General features: G+C 41.0%; 2 protein-coding genes across 2 annotated transcripts; one reads left to right on the top strand and one right to left on the bottom strand.

Moving 5' to 3' along the window:
• Positions 1–631: 631 nt before the first annotated feature.
• On the bottom strand, positions 632–2,802 carry kcnf1b (potassium voltage-gated channel, subfamily F, member 1b). Its single transcript, XM_083540643.1, has one exon. It carries the CDS (start codon positions 2,389–2,391, stop codon positions 988–990), a length of 1,404 nt encoding a protein of 467 aa, XP_083396769.1. The 5' UTR covers positions 2,392–2,802; the 3' UTR covers positions 632–987.
• Positions 2,803–9,115: 6,313 nt separating this feature from the next.
• On the top strand, positions 9,116–16,770 carry arg2 (arginase 2). Its single transcript, XM_083539810.1, has 8 exons — positions 9,116–9,406; positions 9,495–9,567; positions 12,473–12,647; positions 13,540–13,699; positions 13,974–14,068; positions 15,207–15,311; positions 15,956–16,092; positions 16,184–16,770. Exons 1-8 carry the CDS (start codon positions 9,296–9,298, stop codon positions 16,336–16,338), a joined length of 1,011 nt encoding a protein of 336 aa, XP_083395936.1. The 5' UTR covers positions 9,116–9,295; the 3' UTR covers positions 16,339–16,770.
• Positions 16,771–17,765: the final 995 nt, after the last annotated feature.

Genomic DNA, 17,765 nt, shown 5'->3' with positions numbered 1-17,765 from the left:
AAGTGTATAGAAATCATTTTTTCAATAAATATTTTTTTTCATCAAGCTGAAATCCTGTTTTCAAACATAATCCAAGACTTCTGAGACATTTTGCTGCCAAAATCAAAAAAAAAAAAAATTGTTTTATTCAGATTTAGTGTTGCTTTAATAAACAGCAGATACTATTAAAACCAGCCTGCTAGCTTTAAATATTTATCCACTAATTTACTAGCTAACTTTGATTTATTTTTTAGCATTATCCGTCTGTATACATGGTCATCAATGATTTGCAAATTATGCAGAAACTTTAATATTTTTAAGAACTATGAATCCATTCATGATCACAACTCGACTTCTCAAAACAGCACCTAGTCTAGTCTGCTAGCAAATAATAGAATATATAAGTCCAAGTTATTGCTAAAACATTACACTTAACCATGTTTTTTTTATTTACAGATGTTGTTGCCAATGCAAAAAATGGGCTGATTTGTAGGCTACGTTTTTTATTTTTTATTTTTTTACATTTCTGCCACCAAGAGGCAGTGTTTTTTGTAATCTTTTAAACATTTTAATTGGTCCTGCTAGCATGCTAGTTGTGGTAGTTGTCCATTAGGCAGTCAGTATCACAATGAGTAAACCTAAACGTTCAGACTATTTTGGACACTTTTATTTTTGTAAAATATGAAATGGCTTCTTGTTACAACATGCACAGAATCATTGATATCTTACATTTTTTTGACATCATGTAAAACTCATGCACATTTCAGACTTGGATGGTGACTTTGCTTTCTATGGTTCTTTTTTCATTAAAATGCATTAAAATCCATTTTGTGTTTTTTTGTTGTTGTTTTTTGGGGGGCAATATATATAAAATTATTTGCAGTTTTACAACAAACATCTTGGAGGCGGAGGTCCTTGTTTCATACAATCTGCAGAATGTTAAAGAGTTTATGATCAACTTCAGTCACTTTAAAGAACTGATACTTGCTACTTTTTCTCTACAGTTTTTTAAGACACGCTCCTCTTCTTGACCATCCGGCGTTCTCCTGTTAGCATCGCGATGTGTGAGTCACTCCTTGAAACCCTAAGCGTTTGCCGTTTGGCGTCCGTTCCATGGCCGATGGTTCCATGTAGCTCCATGAGCTCGAGCTCATGTCTGGCTGCAGTCTCGAGCACTTTCTGCTTGTTATAATAGACAACAAAGTTGTTAATAATGGGATGGACAGGCAGTGCAATAGCCACGACCCCACACAGGAAGCTGAGTGCTGCATTGCACCTCCCCAACGCTGTCTTCGGGTACACGTCTCCATAACCCACTGTAGTCATGGTGATGATGGCCCACCAGAAGGAGTGTGGGATGCTGCGGAACAATGTCTCCGGGTGACTGTGCTCCATCGTGTATCCAAGTGCTGAGAAGACAAAAATTCCAACACCCATGTAGGTAAGCAGGAGCCCAAGCTCGGCAAAGCTGCGTCTTAGCGCGTAAGTCAGAGTCTGAAGTCCAGATGAGTGACGTGCGAGCTTTAGTATGCGTGCTACACGCATCACGCGTAACGCCTGCACGGCCCGTTGGACATCCGTGAGGTCCATCGCAGCAGTGGCACCCAGATGGGTCAGAGCCAGTACAAAGTAAAAAGGTGCAATCGCGGCCAAGTCCACCATGTTGAGAAAAGACAGGACAAATCGGGTTTTCTCAGGAGCTGAGGCAAAACGTAGCCCGTATTCCAACGTGAACCAGCACACGCAGGTCGTCTCAATGGCGTCCAGAGTAGGATGTTCAGCTACATGACCCTCTGCTTCTTGCACTTGTAGCTCTGGAAGCGTTGCAAGGCACATCACCAGTGAAGACGTGAGCACGAACAGGAACGATGCCACAGCAATGGCACGTGCCACCCAGGACGATTCCGGCTTCTCCATCAGTCTCCAGAGAAACCTCCGGATGCGTTCGGATCTGGTCGCCAAAGGCCCTCCGTCTATGTCCAGATCGTCCAGAATGGCCTTGACCTTGTCAGCAATTTCGGCCAGCTCTTCCTCTTTCTCACGCACGTTGCTTTTGCAGCATTCATCCAAGCAGCTCGCGTCGATCCTCCAGAACTCCATTTCCTTCATGAAGCACATGGGGCAGATCCCCTTCTTCATGTGGATCTCGCCGAAATAATACACCTCCACGATGCACTTGAACGAGTCCGGGTCCCGGTCGAAGTAAAACTCCCCCTTCGCCGGCTCGTAGTCGTCGCACAGCGAGGAGATGGCGTCGAAACTGCGCGTGGTGCAGCGCGCGAGCTCCGCGAGGCGACTCTCCGGGTAGCGGTCCAGCATGTCGCCGCGCAGCGCGAGCCTCACGCCGCCCACGTTCACGGCGATCTGCTGCTCCGCGCCGTCGCGGTACCCGGGCTTCGGTAACGTCCACATCGTCCGTGATGTGTGAAGTTTAAAACATGTTCAGGACTAAACGCGGACAGGTTTCTACTCCGGGAAACACACAAGTGTCCCTGCTGGATTTGGAAAAAAGCGGCTTTTCTCTCTCCGCGCGCGCGCGCAATTTGGCACTGCGCTCCGTGCGCTCCAGTAAAGTGCGCGCCGCCTGGACTCTGTCAATGCATGCGCGCGCGCGTGTGTGTGTGTGTGTGAGTGTGTGTGTGTGTAGATGAGGTCCGCCCCCCATTTAGCCCACCCTCACAAGCTACGGTGTCTCAGTTCTTTTTTCAGAAGAAGCATTACAATAAAGCAACTTTAAATGTAATTTTTTTGTCATTTAGATAACAACTTAAAGTACTAAAGCAATATTTAGGTTGCAGTTGAACCACAAAATCCTCAGATGATGATAATAATAATAATAATAATAATAATAATAATAATAATAATAATAATAATAATATTAATAATAATAATAATAATAATAATAATAATAATAATAATCTTCTTCTTTTTCTTCTTCTTCTTTCGGCTGCTCCCATTAGGGGTCGCCACAGCGGATCATCCGTCTCCATACCACCCTGTCCTCTACATCTGCCTCTTTCACACCAACTACCTGCATGTCTTTCCTCACCACATCCATGAACCTCCTCCTTGGCCTTCCTCTTTTCCTCCTACCTGGTGGCTCCATCTTCAGCATTTTTCTACCAATATAATTCATGTCCCTTCTCTGCACATGTCCAAACCATCTCAATCTCGCCTCCCTCACCTTGTCACTAAAACATCCTACATGTGCTGTCCCTCTAATAAACTCATTTCTAATCTTGTCCATCCTCGTCACTCCCAACGAAAACCTTAACATCTTCAGCTCTGCTACCTCCAGCTCCACCTCCTGTCTTTTACTCAATGCCACTGTCTCTAATCCATACAACATCGCAGGTCTCACCACAGTCCTATAAACTTTCCCTTTCATTCTTGCAGATACCCTACTATCACAAATCACTCCTGTCACTCTTCTCCACCCACTCCACCCTGCCTGCACTCTTTTCTTTACTTCTCTAACACACTCTCCATTACTTTGCACTGTTGACCCCAGGTACCTGAACTCCTCCACCTTCTCCACCTCTTCTCCCTGCAACCGCACCACTCCACTGGCCTCCCTCTCATTCACACACATGTACTCTGTCTTACTCCTACTGACTTTCATTCCCCTTCTCTCAAGCACATATCTCCACCTCTCCAGGCTCTTCTCAACCTGCTCCCTACTCTCACCACAAATCACAATATCATCTGCAAACATCATAGTCCAGGGAGACTCCTGTCTGACCTCGTCCGTCAACCTGTCCATCACCACTGCAAACAGGAAAGGGCTCAGGGCCGATCCTTGGTGCAGTCCAACCTTCACCCTGAACCAGTCTGTCGTACCTACTGCACACTTCACTGCCGTCACACTGTCCTCATACATGTCCTGCACCACCCTCACATACTTCTCTGACACACCTGACTTCCTCATACAATACCACAACTCCTCTCTCGGCACCCTGTCGTACGCTTTCTCTAAATCCACAAATACACAATGCAGCTCCTTCTGTCCTTCTCTATACTTCTCCATCAACATCCTCAAAGCAAATAAGGCATCTGTGGTGCTCTTCCTCGGCATGAAACCATACTGTTGCTCACAGATGGTCACCTCTTCTCTCAGCCTGGCTTCCACTACTCTTTCCCATAACTTCATGGTGTGACTGATCAACTTAATTCCCCTGTAGTTACTGCAGGTCTGCACATCTCCCTTATGCTTAAAGATCGGTACCAGCACACTCCTTCTCCATTCCTCAGGCATCCTCTCCCCTTCCAGAATCCTGTTAAACAATCTGGTTAAAAACTCCACTGCCATCTCTCCTAAACATCTCCGACTTTCCATTCTTCATCCTCTTAATCGCTGCTCTCACTTCCTCCTTACTAATCCTATCTACATCCTCCTTCACCAACTCCACATCATCCAACCTTCTCTCTCTCTGATTTTCCTCATTCATCAGCTGCTCAAAATACTCCCTCCATCTTCTCAACACACTCTCCTCATTAGTCAACACATTTCCCTCTCCATCCTTTATTGCTCTAACTTGCAGTACATCCTTCCCAGCTCGGTCCCTCTGCCTGGCCAATCGGTATAAATTCTTTTCTCCTTCCTTAGTGTCCAACCTCTTATACAGCTCCTCATATGCCTTTTCCTTGGCTTTCGCCACATCACTTTTTACCTGCTGCCGCATCTCCTTGTACTCCTGCCTACTTTTCTCATCACTCTGTCGATCCCACTTCTGTTTTGCCAACCTCTTTCCCCTTATGCTCTCCTGCACTTCCTCATTCCACCACCACGTCTCCTTGTCTTGCTTTCTATTTCCAGATGTCACACCAAGTACTTTTCTAGCTGCCTCCCTCATCACTCCTGCAGTAGTTGCCCAATCATCCGGCACCTCTTCACCACCACCAAGCCCCTGTCTGACCTCTTTCCTGAACCTCACACTACACTCTTCCTCCTTCAGTTTCCACCATCTTATTCTTCTTCCAATCCTTACTTTCCTCCTCTTCTTCTTCGCCTCCAAAACCATCCTACAGACCACCATCCGATGCTGTCTAGCTACACTGTCCCCCGCCAACACCTTACAGTCTCCAATCTCCTTCAGGTTGCATCTCCTACACAGAACATAATCCACCTGTGTGCACCTTCCTCCACTCTTATACGTCACCCTATGATCCTCCTTCTTCTTAAAATACGTGTTCACCACTGCCATTTCCATCCTTTTAGCAAAATCTACCACCATCTGCCCTTCCACATTCCTCTCCTTAAAACCATACCTACCCATCACCTCCTCATCACCTCTGTTCCCTTCACCTACATGCCCATTAAAGTCTGCCCCAATCACCAATCGTTCTTTCCTAGGTACACCATCTACCACTTCATCTAATTCACTCCAGAATCTTTCCTTCTCCTCCATCTCACAGCCGACTTGTGGAGCATAGGCACTGATGACATTTATCATCATCCCTTCAACCTCCACCTTCACGATCATCACCCTATCAGAAACTCTCTTCACCTCCACTACACTCTTACTGTACTCTTCCTTCAGAATCACCCCTACACCATTTCTCTTCCCATCCACACCATGATACACCAGTTTAAACCCACCTCCAATGTTCCTGGCCTTACTCCCTTTCCACTTGGTCTCCTGAACACACAGCATATCTACCTTTCTCCTCTCCATCATATCAGCTACCTCTCTCCCTTTACCCGTCATAGTACCAACATTTAAAGTACCAACCCGAACCTCTACTCTCCTACACTGCTCCTTTTCCTGCCGTCTCTGTAGACGTCTTCCTCCTCTCCTTCTCCTCCTTCGGCCAACAGAAGCCCAATTTCCACCGGTACCCTGTCGGCTAACGATACCTGTGGCGGTCGTTGTTAACCCGGGCCTCGATTCTCATTTGTGATCCGCATATTTGATTTGGCACATGTTTTACGCTGGATGCCCTTCCTAACGCAACCCTCCCCATTTACCCGGGCTTGGGACCGGCACTAAGAGTGCACTGGCTTGTGCCCCCCTAATGGCTGGGTTAATAATAATAATAATAATAATAATAATAATAATGTACAACATTTTCTAATAACAGTGATACACGAGAATTCATTATTCATCACATTGAAGTCGTGCACTTTTCCAGCCTAAACTGTACAAAATAAAAAAATAATATAAGTCTCAGTCAAGTGCATGCAACAAGTTATGAATAACGCAAACGAATAAGTGAGTTTTCTGTAAAGGCTTTTCTGTTTGATTATATACAATATACACACTAAAAACACTTACAGTCTGGAAGGTTGTGAGGTAAAATTCGAGCACCCACAAGCTGCCAATAGTATTAGGGGCCTTGAGCAACACCTGTGTAGCAGACCTTAATAAGTCCAAAGAGCGCGCCTTAAAATCATCTCAGGATTGGATTGTGTCTCCATCTAGTGGTAAATATCTACAATTATAGTAATAGGATTGGCGCTTGCTGCATTATTGTTGTTTTTACTGTATCATTATATTCTATTTGAGCACTTACATAAACTTAAACCTGGGCAAATCGGTTAAGTAGCAAAATTAGTTTATAAACTAGTTTTTAAAAATGTTAACGTTTCCGTTGTCACTGTAAGAATGCTTTTTTTTTTTTTTCTTTCACACAATCACGCTCATCAATGCCGATTTTCTTTTTTGGATATTAACAATGAACTAATTTGGATTTTTTTTTTTTATGTGCATCTTTTCCTCCTTCATAAACAAAGTTTTGTAAATGTTTTGTAACATTAATTAACTCTTACATTATAGTTTTATAGACTCTGTGTGATCCAAACTTTACTCTAAAAGCTAATGAAATGTTCTAACTACAGCTTACCCTTACAACTCAGGCAAGATAGAACATCAAAGCTACAGTGTACAATAAAAAAAAAAAGACCTTATCTTTCTTAAAGCGCAATTTTCGGAGATATCTATATTTTCCAATTAATTTGGAAATGTTGCATGTGTGTATCTGCGAAAGTATTTCTCAAAAGTGCATGTGACTTATGTTTACTCACAGTAGCTTCTCAGCTGATCCTCGTGAACACTGCCTAAAAAGCAAACAAACCAATAAAAGGAATGAGAAGTTGAACACTAACACTTCCTTTTTTAAAGTATTTTCCCATTTACATATGTTATCATTAGCAACCCTTAGAATGAAAAAAAGACTCCGAAAATGGCTACATCTCTATTTCTGATTTTATAATACTGGCGTGCGAGATGTACCCACAAGAGGGCACCAGATCTCCAGTAATCGCTTTACAACCCTATTAAGCGATAATGGAGAGCGAATAAAACGTACAGAGAAGAAGCTGAGAGGGACTCGTGAACTTTGAAGATAAATAACTACTTTATAGTACAAACCTTAAGCTCAGTTAATGCTGCTTAGCCGAGCCTGTTATTTTCTGTCGCAACTCTCAACACGCCAAACAAGACGAAAAATAACCTATCTGGCAACCCTGGCAGCAGAGACACAATATGTTAAATGAGGCTGATGCATGCAGGAGCGCACATTGCATCATATACTGTGATTCTTAGCAATCAGGAGGCAGACACTCTTTAACTACAGTAGATGCACACACTCCTGCTTAAAGAAGTAAATAATAATAATAATAATAATAATAATAATAATAATAATTATTATTATTATTATTATTATTATTATTATTATTATTATTATTATTATTATTGTTACTCCCCAGAAGTAACTAAACCCCTACAAATCAATCTATTTTCCCAACCTCTGCCCCCTGGGGTCAAGACTTCTCACTTCCATGTGTGGGTGTGGGCAGGAATGCGAAGTATTTATGATACATGTATTTTAAATAGGTATTTCAAATATAAAGTAGATTTTTTTTATATTTGTATTTGATAGGATTGATAAAAATGGCTCCATATTTTGTGTCAAAATACTTCGAAGTGTATATGATGATTGGTGTCTACTCAGTAGTTGCCCAGACTTGTTATGATCAGAACAGAAACTTGATCCATATGGAAGAAGGTGGTAAAGGTAAGAAATGTGCAGGCCGCCAGTTTTCAAATAGGTGTCCAACAATTGATAAATAAATATTTGACTGCCAAATATTGAACCCCACTTGAAGTAGCTGTTTAGTAGGATCAGGATTTTACAAACCATTGGATGAATGACTGCCTGATATATAATATATTATTATATTTATGATTAACAATCAAATAATTAATTAGTTAGAAACTAGTTGCTATAAACACAGGTGCCATCTGTCGTCTTCTTATAAATGACTTGTTTATCATTGAGTCGTTGTTGCTGATGCAAAGTAGCCCTTCGTTACCAAACACCAAGTAACTAAATTAGGATACAATTATGATTCATTCACAAACTGTTAAACATTAAACTGTTGGTTACTTTAAAACTAACCGTCATCTGGGAGATCACAGGGAAATGTATGTGAATATTTCATCTGTTAACTGGTTGCATTTGTCAGATTTATTGTGTGACTCAACCTGAGAAAAGATGTTGCTATCAAACATCGTTTACTTCATCAACTGAGTCAGTTTAATGGTGACGATGATCAAATAGGCCAAGTTATGGAAAGATTTGGATACGTAAATACATTAAATGTCCATGTATCTACTTATCTTTCACTACCATGCCATGGACTATTTTCCTCCTACCTAATCCAACAGAAAAACCAGTGTGATCTGGCAACCCTGCAGGATATATTAATATAACTCTCAGAAGTGGACCTATAAATAGGTTTTATAATAATAATATTAATAATAATAATAATAATAATTATTATTATTATTATTATTATTATTATTATTATTATTATTATTATTGCGTTCACACAAGCCACCAAAAAAACCCAGATTCTGGGAACACAGGAAAAGGAGATAAGCCACGCGTGTGTGTGTGTGTGTGTGTGTGTGTGTCCTGCTCGACCCGACATAAACCCGAGAACCTGCGCCTGAGCGGAAATTTCCGACGCCGCTATGCGGATCTTGCGTTCATCTACACCATTCTGGAGCCAAGCCACGCCTACTTGTGGGACAAACCCACGCGGTCGGGACTTCTGATTGGCTGAAACGAAGGCGCGTCTTCCTGCCTCACGGGGAGCTATAAAAAGGACGCGGGCGCGCGGCTTATTGGATTTAAACAACAACGCGCGCAGCTCATGAATATGAATTGATGATCCGTTGGGAAGCGAAGAGGAGGCGTTACTCTGTACCACCGGTTCAGCATCAGATCGGGAGACCGCATTTTAGACGCTCCGAGTTGCGCTTTTTTTTAAATCTTCTTTATTCGGTTATCCCCCCCCCGCGGTTTGGCAATGAGAGGGCCGTTTTTGCGTGTGTTCCGGTCGGCGATGAGCTCGTGTTGCCCGCAGAGTCGCGCTCATCTCTCCGTGGCTATTGTCGGAGCTCCGTTTTCCAAGGGACAGGTAAGGAGGACCACGCCGATATCAATAAAACCAGAGGGGCGAGATGAGAGTAAGTGGCTGATGAGTAAACGGAATGTGTCCTATTCAGAAAAGGAGAGGAGTGGAGCTCGGACCCAAAGCCATCAGAGACGCCGGGTTGGTGGAGAGACTGACCAGCATGGGTGAGTCCGAGGTCATGTGTAATAGCACTAAAGGCTTTTAAGGGAAGAAGAAGAAGAAATGGGTTCACATTCCGGGTAAAACTCGTTGTGTTATAGGGCACGTGCGATCCGGTGCGTCATGTACGCTCGGGGTGCGTCATCATCATTTCCCATCATTCCTACAGTATCGGATGGGGGTCTCATCTTTCTTTTTTTTATTAGAACTTAAGTAGATTGCCAAAAGAAACTAATAAATACCGATTTCCAAATACCAGCACTCGTTTTACCTGTCTAGAACACTTTATTTCTTCTTGTGCAATAACAACAACAATAATAATATGATGATGATTTTGAAGGCATTGTAGTTTGGAAAACGTCAATTTCTTAAAAGTTCTTCAGTGCATGTATTCATGTGGGACAGCCATATTTTACTTTCCAAACGTGTCACAGCTCAATGTGTGTGTGTGTGTGTGTGTGTGTGTTGTCTCCGCGCAGTGGCAGTATCTGTTTGCGTCATTGTGCGGTTGCCAGATCGGTCGGTTTGGGCCGGAGCGCGGTGTTTTTGTTTGGTATTGATCAGGAAGAGAGGTGTGTACTGTAGGTTACGTTTATGACGCAGGTAAATACGTACAATGTGAGAGTACATTTTTTGCTACATATTAGTGACAAACTATGTAAAAGGAAACCTATAACTTTTTATAATACTAAGTTGCACTTTGTGAATTTTTAAAAAAGAACAAAACAAAAATCTAAATGATTAGTTACTGTCTTATCATAATGTAACTATTTTATGAATATAGTTCTTATACAGTATTTGGACAGTGACCCAGGGTCTTTTTTTGCCTGTATATTTTCAAATTTAAAGTAGCAAAAATAATTTAAATAGCAATATGTTAATGTGTTTGATTACTTGGGGTTGTGGTACATGATGAAAATTGTGCCACTGTTTAAATGAAATGGTATATGTGCGATTAATGATACATTGTTACTCTGAACTACTGTATATGCTTATAAACATAAAAACTTAAAACTTAAGATGCACTACATGCACATTTAGGTAAAAAAAATAAGAAAATTAAAGTAAAAAGTATAAAAGCTAAAATCCTCCAGCTAAAGGTCAATAGTTAAAAACCTTGAATACCCATATTTACATACACTGATCGAGTCTATTTTACATTTCCGTTTATTTGCAACATGCAATTGTTGAGAAGCTTTTAAACACAGCAGTGATGTTCCAGTCTTGTCTATTCCTGTCAGGGTGCAATTAGAAAATCAGGGGCATACAAAACCCCTCACCGACCCAGCTGCACACACTGCCAGTCATCTATTAGCTTTTGCAATCAGAATATTAGTGGTCAGAGCTACTCATCAGAAGATTGGAGTTTCAAGCCCCAGCACTGCCAAGCTACAACTTTTGGGCCCTTTAGCAAGGCCCTCAACCCTTTCTTTCATAGACATGCTGTACCATGGCTAATCTTGCACTTCCAACTCAATTTATTACATAAGATGAGATATGTGGGGGAAAAAAAGAATTTCACACTACTTAGTATAAATATATGGGGCAAATAACACGTTTCTTTTCTTTTCTAATTTGGTGTAGTCACAGCCAAGAAAGTGCCTTAGAGAGTTATGCCATGAAAGACAGGTCAATCCATTAATGTTTTCCCTAAACACAGTGTGTGTTCCAGCCACTGAATAAGCCTTTATTTTAGCTGAGTAATTACCATTCTGGCTAAATTTAATCATGAAAACTACACGTTTGGTATCCAATTCACGTCATATCTTTAATTACGGTTCGGACCACACAAACTGGTTTCATGTTTATGGTAAAACACCACTTAATTTCTGGCTCAATGGTACTTTGGCAGTAACCAATTCAACACGTGGAATGTGCAAGTCACCATGTCCCTGTCTGAGCAGTTACTTAGTCAGCTGGGAAGTGAATAAACATTGCGTGTTGCCTGTAATCCAATAGCACAGGCTATCTTAAGGGTGAGCTGCTTTTTCCATGGCGGTGCGATCTGCTTTAGACCTCGATTTAAAGTAACAGGCTTATTAAAATGAAATCTTTGTTATTACACAATTCTGAGACTTTTTTTTACATGATGCAACATAAGATTATTTTTATTAGATTATCCAATTAGTATCAAATGCATAACATGTCAACTGGGGGTGGTCAGAAATGTATTTTAATGAGATGAAGCATCATAATCATGGTGAACCTACAAACCCATTTGAATGCAGTGACTAGTGATTTATTTATTTATTTTTTTGAGAATATCTGAATGTCTTCACTCATATTTGGATTCGGAGCTGGAACTCGTTAAGCAGAAATAAAAAACTAACCAGAATATAAAAAAATTAAAAACGTTGCACATTTTAATGCATTGACCAGGGCTCCGGCATTCGAGTCTATTCCTGTCCAGATGTAAAAGGAACATGGTGGTGTGAGGGGTGTGTGTCAGTTTGGATTGGATGAGTAATACGAAACCAGCACCCTAACACATCTAACCTATCAAACCCCCACCCCGAACATTAATCCATCACCTTGTTGTTTACCCTGTATCTGTTCCACTTGTTAGAACATGGCCAGCGGGTAGCTTTGCTTCCACGTGAACCCTTTGGAGAAAGTTGAGTGGTGCATTATGGGAAAATGTGGTGGGTGGAAAATGCATAGGCAGGCAGGCATGCAGCCCCCCAGCCCCCCCCCCCCCCAAAAAAAAAAAAAGATCAAGCTTGAATAACAGTTCTCTGGATGCCAATGAGAAGGAATATGTGCTTGGTCAGAGGTGGCGTACATTGGAAGGTATTTATTTTCATTGCTCAAGTACTCAAACCGAGTGATAAGGTAATACTGAGCACTGCACTGCCAGTTCTGAAGTTTCAAATATTTCTCTCTTTTTTTTTTTTTTTTACCCCCCCCCAGAGAATGCCGTGACTGATTTTGGAGACCTGAGTTTTAAGCACCTGGAGGAGGATAACCGGTTCATGAACGTTCCCTTCCCACGTACGGTGGGATATGCCAATCAGATTTTGTCAGAAACCGTGAGCAGAGCCGTAGGGGCGGGGCATACGACTGTCATGCTAGGAGGAGATCACAGGTACATTAACCTTAACCTCACTTCATAATAAATGATCACAACAACCAATCTGATTTGAATCCAGGTTGGTTTACACCACACTTATCCTGCTCTAACACACCTGGTTCAGCTCATCAGCTAATAAACAGCTGAGTCAAAGTTGATGGTTGTGTTAGAGCAAGAAAAAAACAAACACATGCAGGTTGGATGTTCTCTATGATGAGAGTTGGCAACCTGCTCCCTGCACTTTAAAGGAACATTCTGTACGTTTTGTGTTACCGAATGCTTTGCAACATGGCAGCTTGCTACAGCATGATGCAATAAGGGAAACATCTTGTTGTGTTCGCTTTATTAAGGGTGTGTGTATCTGCTACAACTCCTTACATTGGTCTCAAATGCACCAGTCACAAATTGCACCAATCCCATACACTTGGAAAAAAAAATAGGACACACATGCCTTGAGTCACAGGATAGAGCATGTCAGATAAATTTCCAAAATTTCACCAGGATGTACATTACAGAATACAGACAGCTCATAATGAGGCATGATCATCAGATCTTTGAATAGCTATGACTATTTACTGTACAATGGGGTTTGGTAAGAGCAGGCATCAACAAAATATAGTTTCTCACTGATCTTCTCACCACTGAGCCACAACTGTAGCCTTTTTTACATCTTGTACAATGTAATGTATTTTGATACAGGAATTGTAAAATGTTCCCATGCCATTTAATGAAGTGGCTTCACGTGACACCTGTTCAGCCATGTAAAAAAAAAAAAAAACCCTGGAGTGTGCACGCTATCCTCTATTGTCTTCAAGTATTTGAACACTGCATGCTTTAATCCCCATCCATGCCCTTTCAAGTATCACAATACTGTCCAAAAGTAATGTAGTTGTCTCACACTTTGCAGCTTGGCCATCGGCTCGGTTGCAGGTCACGCCCAGCAGCGTCCAGATCTTTGTCTGATCTGGGTCGACGCCCATGCGGACATTAACACACCGATGACTTCACCATCCGGAAACCTCCACGGCCAGCCGGTCGCATTCATGCTCAAAGAGCTGCAGGACAAGGTGGGGCATCTGATGTACATTCTACAAGCCTCAGGCTCAAAATACCTCCCTGACTTTAATCCCAGAACAGTGTTGAGTTTGGTACATTCCTGACTAAAGACAATCTGTAGAGTTGAGCAAGTTCACCACAGTTAATGAAAGGTGTACATAATTATCACATACACTTCTGTCTGCCTATACACCTTTCAGAATTTTTTTTTTTTTTTAAGGTAAACATTATGGACCATGCAAAAGTTATTGACAGCTCTTTTAATATTTCATGTTTTGCACGAAGATGCCAGTGGTTCCTGGGTTCTCCTGGATGACACCATTTCTCAAAGCCAGAGATCTGGTTTATATCGGCCTTAGAGACGTTGACCCCGGCGAACAGTAAGTAGCATGTTCTGTCTGGTTACTTCAGAGAGCTTGAGCATTAAATTAATATTACAGTACGTAATACTAACAATAAGACTCGCACATCACTGTCACGGCCCAAACAGGTTTGCGTTTCACATTTTTTTTTCAATATTTATAACTAAATGATGGGCCTTTAGATTTGGTCCTCAATTTAACATCAGAGATAACTGATTAAACCAGATTAATGTCCAAAATATCAAACCAACCTGATTTTTTGGTTTTTTTTTTTCTGGAAACAGAAATCAATTCCATTTCCTTCAGAATTACCATTTCAGACAAAAATACCATTTCACACAAAACCAAGAATTGGTTAATATTGCGCAAAAACAACAACAACGTGTTACTCAAGACTCATGGTCAAGAAAGCACTTGAAATCGAAAGCTGGGCAGGTCCCACCCCTCTTTCCTATCAGTCAAAAAAACACTAACCACTAAGCTCAGGTATTTGAAAGAGAGGGCTGTTAGAACATCCGCTGCCCTGTGATCTAGCACAGAGATTGTGTGCTGCCTTTTAGTGTCTTTGATCAATCATGGGTTAGCCTCTGTGTTAATGGTCATGTGAAAAGGGCGAGCAAGTTAGTGAAGGGGAAATTCCTCGGAAATTGGGTTAAAAAGGTCTTGAGAAATACAACCCTGACTTAGCGTTGCAGTTAAAATCGATGCTGAAATTTAATAACTGCTCTTGGGCTTCCATTAGATGTAAGTTTGTAGCAAACAGGTTTTCTCGGTGCAGCTAAATTCCTGAGAGTGACTTCAGGATGGAGTGTTCAGTAGGTCAGTAAACATAGTCTGATCTAAAATGGTAAAATGCTAAGGAGTTGTGTATTGGTAACACTACGTGTTTAGCCAGCATCCTATCTTTTGTTGGCTTTCTAAGAAAGTATGAGCACACATAATCCCATCTTACCTGTACAGACTGGTTTGGAGTTACAGTTCTGTGTACAGTTAAAAGCATCAACAGGCACATGAAACAAACGTCTGCCTTAGTACAGTTATTATAACCTAATTGCACATCCTAGGGCAGATCTGCCACAGAAACGACAAAAAAATTTTTTTTTCTTTAATGGACAACCTGTTATGACACGTTTCTGGTTTTCTCACCTTTTCTCAGTGTTATTCTGAAGAACTTGGGCATCCAGTGCTTCACCATGCGGGATATCGACAGAATGGGCATGCAAAGGGTTATGGAAGTGACGCTGGATCATCTGATGGCAAGGTGCACATATTTTTAAGCATGCACAAACACACACAGTTTCCTGAAGTATAAAATACTAGCAATTCTGTATTTATTACTATTGTCTATCTACCGAAAGTTGCAAAAACAGAATTCAAATGAAACGCTTTAAAACTAGCTACACCTAAATCAGTGTGACCGTGTCCTAGCTAGCAAGCTAATCTTTCTATCCTGTGCTAGCATTACAATTCTAAATCGCTCAGTATTACTCAGTTAATGTCTTGCTAGCTAGCAGTTTGCATTCAACCATTGTGTTGTCCTGGATTGCCAGTTACAAAGTTAGCACAAAAATGTCTTTTATAGTTAAACAATGACTATGGTTGCCAGCTAGTTATTAGCTAGTTGTTGAAATATGAACAACAGTGTTCATATGCTTTATTTCTATTGCAAAAGGCATTTAATTTTACTTTATATTCAGTAGGCCATACAGTAGTTATATCGAGAGAAGCTTTTAGCTTAGTTTATGAGTATAAGCAATGCTTAGCAACAGAGGTTTGTTATAGAGGATGATTGGATATTGAGACTGACGGAGAACATTACTTCTCACACAAGTTTTAATTGTATCGAGAATGTTTTTTTTCCTTTGTGTAAAAATTTCATAATTTACCTGTAATTCTCTCTGACAGGAAACAGCGTCCCATCCACCTGAGCTTCGACATTGATGCATTTGACCCCAGTCTTGCTCCAGCTACAGGAACTCCGGTGAATGGAGGACTGACCTATAGAGAAGGAATCTACATTACAGAGGAGATCCATAACACAGGTAACACTAACACACACACACACACACACACACACACACACACACTGCATTATTTATTGTTTTAGGTAATTTATTTTAATTTCCTCTGTAGGTTTGCTTTCTGCGATGGACCTGGTGGAGGTAAATCCAACCCTGGGTGCAAGCTCTGAGGCGGTGGAGGCCACCGCCGGTCTTGCTGTGGACGTCATCGCGTCGTCTCTGGGTCAGACCCGTGAGCTACAGGACACTGAACAACTCGGCCTGTAGAGCCACGAGGACACAAACACAGACCCAGACCCAGGAGTGAAATGCAAACCTGCTTAGCATTCCACCATTTGAACAAAAAAAGATGCACAAACCAGAAACTTTGAGTGTGAGAAACTACAAGAGGAGAAAAGAGAGGGATTGTGCCCCCCTCACAAATAAAACGCACACACACGTATGCTACGTGACTGACGCCATCAAGGACTAAAGGCGTATCAATACTAGATACTAATATTTTGATTGAATGGACTTTACTGAATTTATGCAAAGATTGATTGATTGTTTTTAATAACCTACCTGCTGAATATCTTTGAAACAATGCTGTACCTTTGTGTTATTGTCTCTTTGAAATGTCGACATGACATTTAACATTTAAAATGTCTGTTTTTAAGTGTTTTTTCTTTCATCTCAACAAAATAAAAAATTTATTTCCTAGTTTGTCATGCTTGAGATTGTAAATGAAGTTCTCAGGTTTTTATCAAATTGCTAGATTTGATCTAACAAGGACATGGCTATTCAGATTTCTCTTCATTGTATGTGCAATGACCTGCTGCCTGATATAAAGAAAATCATTTAAATAAAAAAGAAGCAGAAGAGATTCCAACATATCCATAGACAAGAGTTAGTGTTTTTTCCAGATTTGCAGCAGACAACAGTGCAGAAAGGAAGCATAAGTGTGTCCGTGCAATGCTGCCTAATAATTAGCATCATCTCATCTTCTTTGCAGTGCAGTCCCACCTTCTATCAGCTTATAAGCCTGGTTTGTTAACTCAGTCAGTTTGCCTGGTAAGCGGCAAAAGAAACCACATACAGAAGAAAAGATACGTACTTTCCCTTTTTTTTTTTTTTTTTTTTTTTTTTTAATCTATTAAAGAATTACTACATATTTACCTGAACTGATTTAGCCTAAGAAAAGCATGTCAAATAAATAATCAAGATTTTTGACAGATACGGTGTAAAACCTGGTACCTCTGATGACCTAAGGTAACCTCAGGGTGCCGTCTTAACTTTGTAACTTGTGTGAACATGCCATCCTAAACATACAGAAATGTTTTCAGGCAAGGTTCCCAATAATCCGCACACAAATCTTAAAAGTTAGGACAGAAAAACCCAAGAATATGTTTTATAATATACATAAAGCATTGTGTTATTTTTTAGTAATTATGTAATTATAAATTAAATGCATTCGACAAATCACAGTTATAAGACACACACTTAAGAAACAGTCAGTGTTGTTGCAGTTATAGTGCCCAAAGCGGAATGTACAGTTGGGGAAAGTGGGTGCGGCAGCACGTGGCAATAAACAAAACAATAAGCTAAGTCTGTTGCCATGAGCAACTTCTTGTGTTGCCTAAATCCTGTCGAAGTGTTTTGCGTCACATGTATTAATAAACCTGAAGGTCCTGTCGATATGAAAGGCTGTTAGGTCA

The sequence above is a fragment of the Silurus aristotelis genome (assembly GCF_946808225.1).
Source record: "Silurus aristotelis genome assembly, chromosome: 4".
Lineage (NCBI taxonomy): Eukaryota > Metazoa > Chordata > Actinopteri > Siluriformes > Siluridae > Silurus > Silurus aristotelis.
The sequence above is the reverse complement of the archived record's forward strand: the minus strand, read 5'-3'. Positions and strand labels throughout refer to the sequence as shown.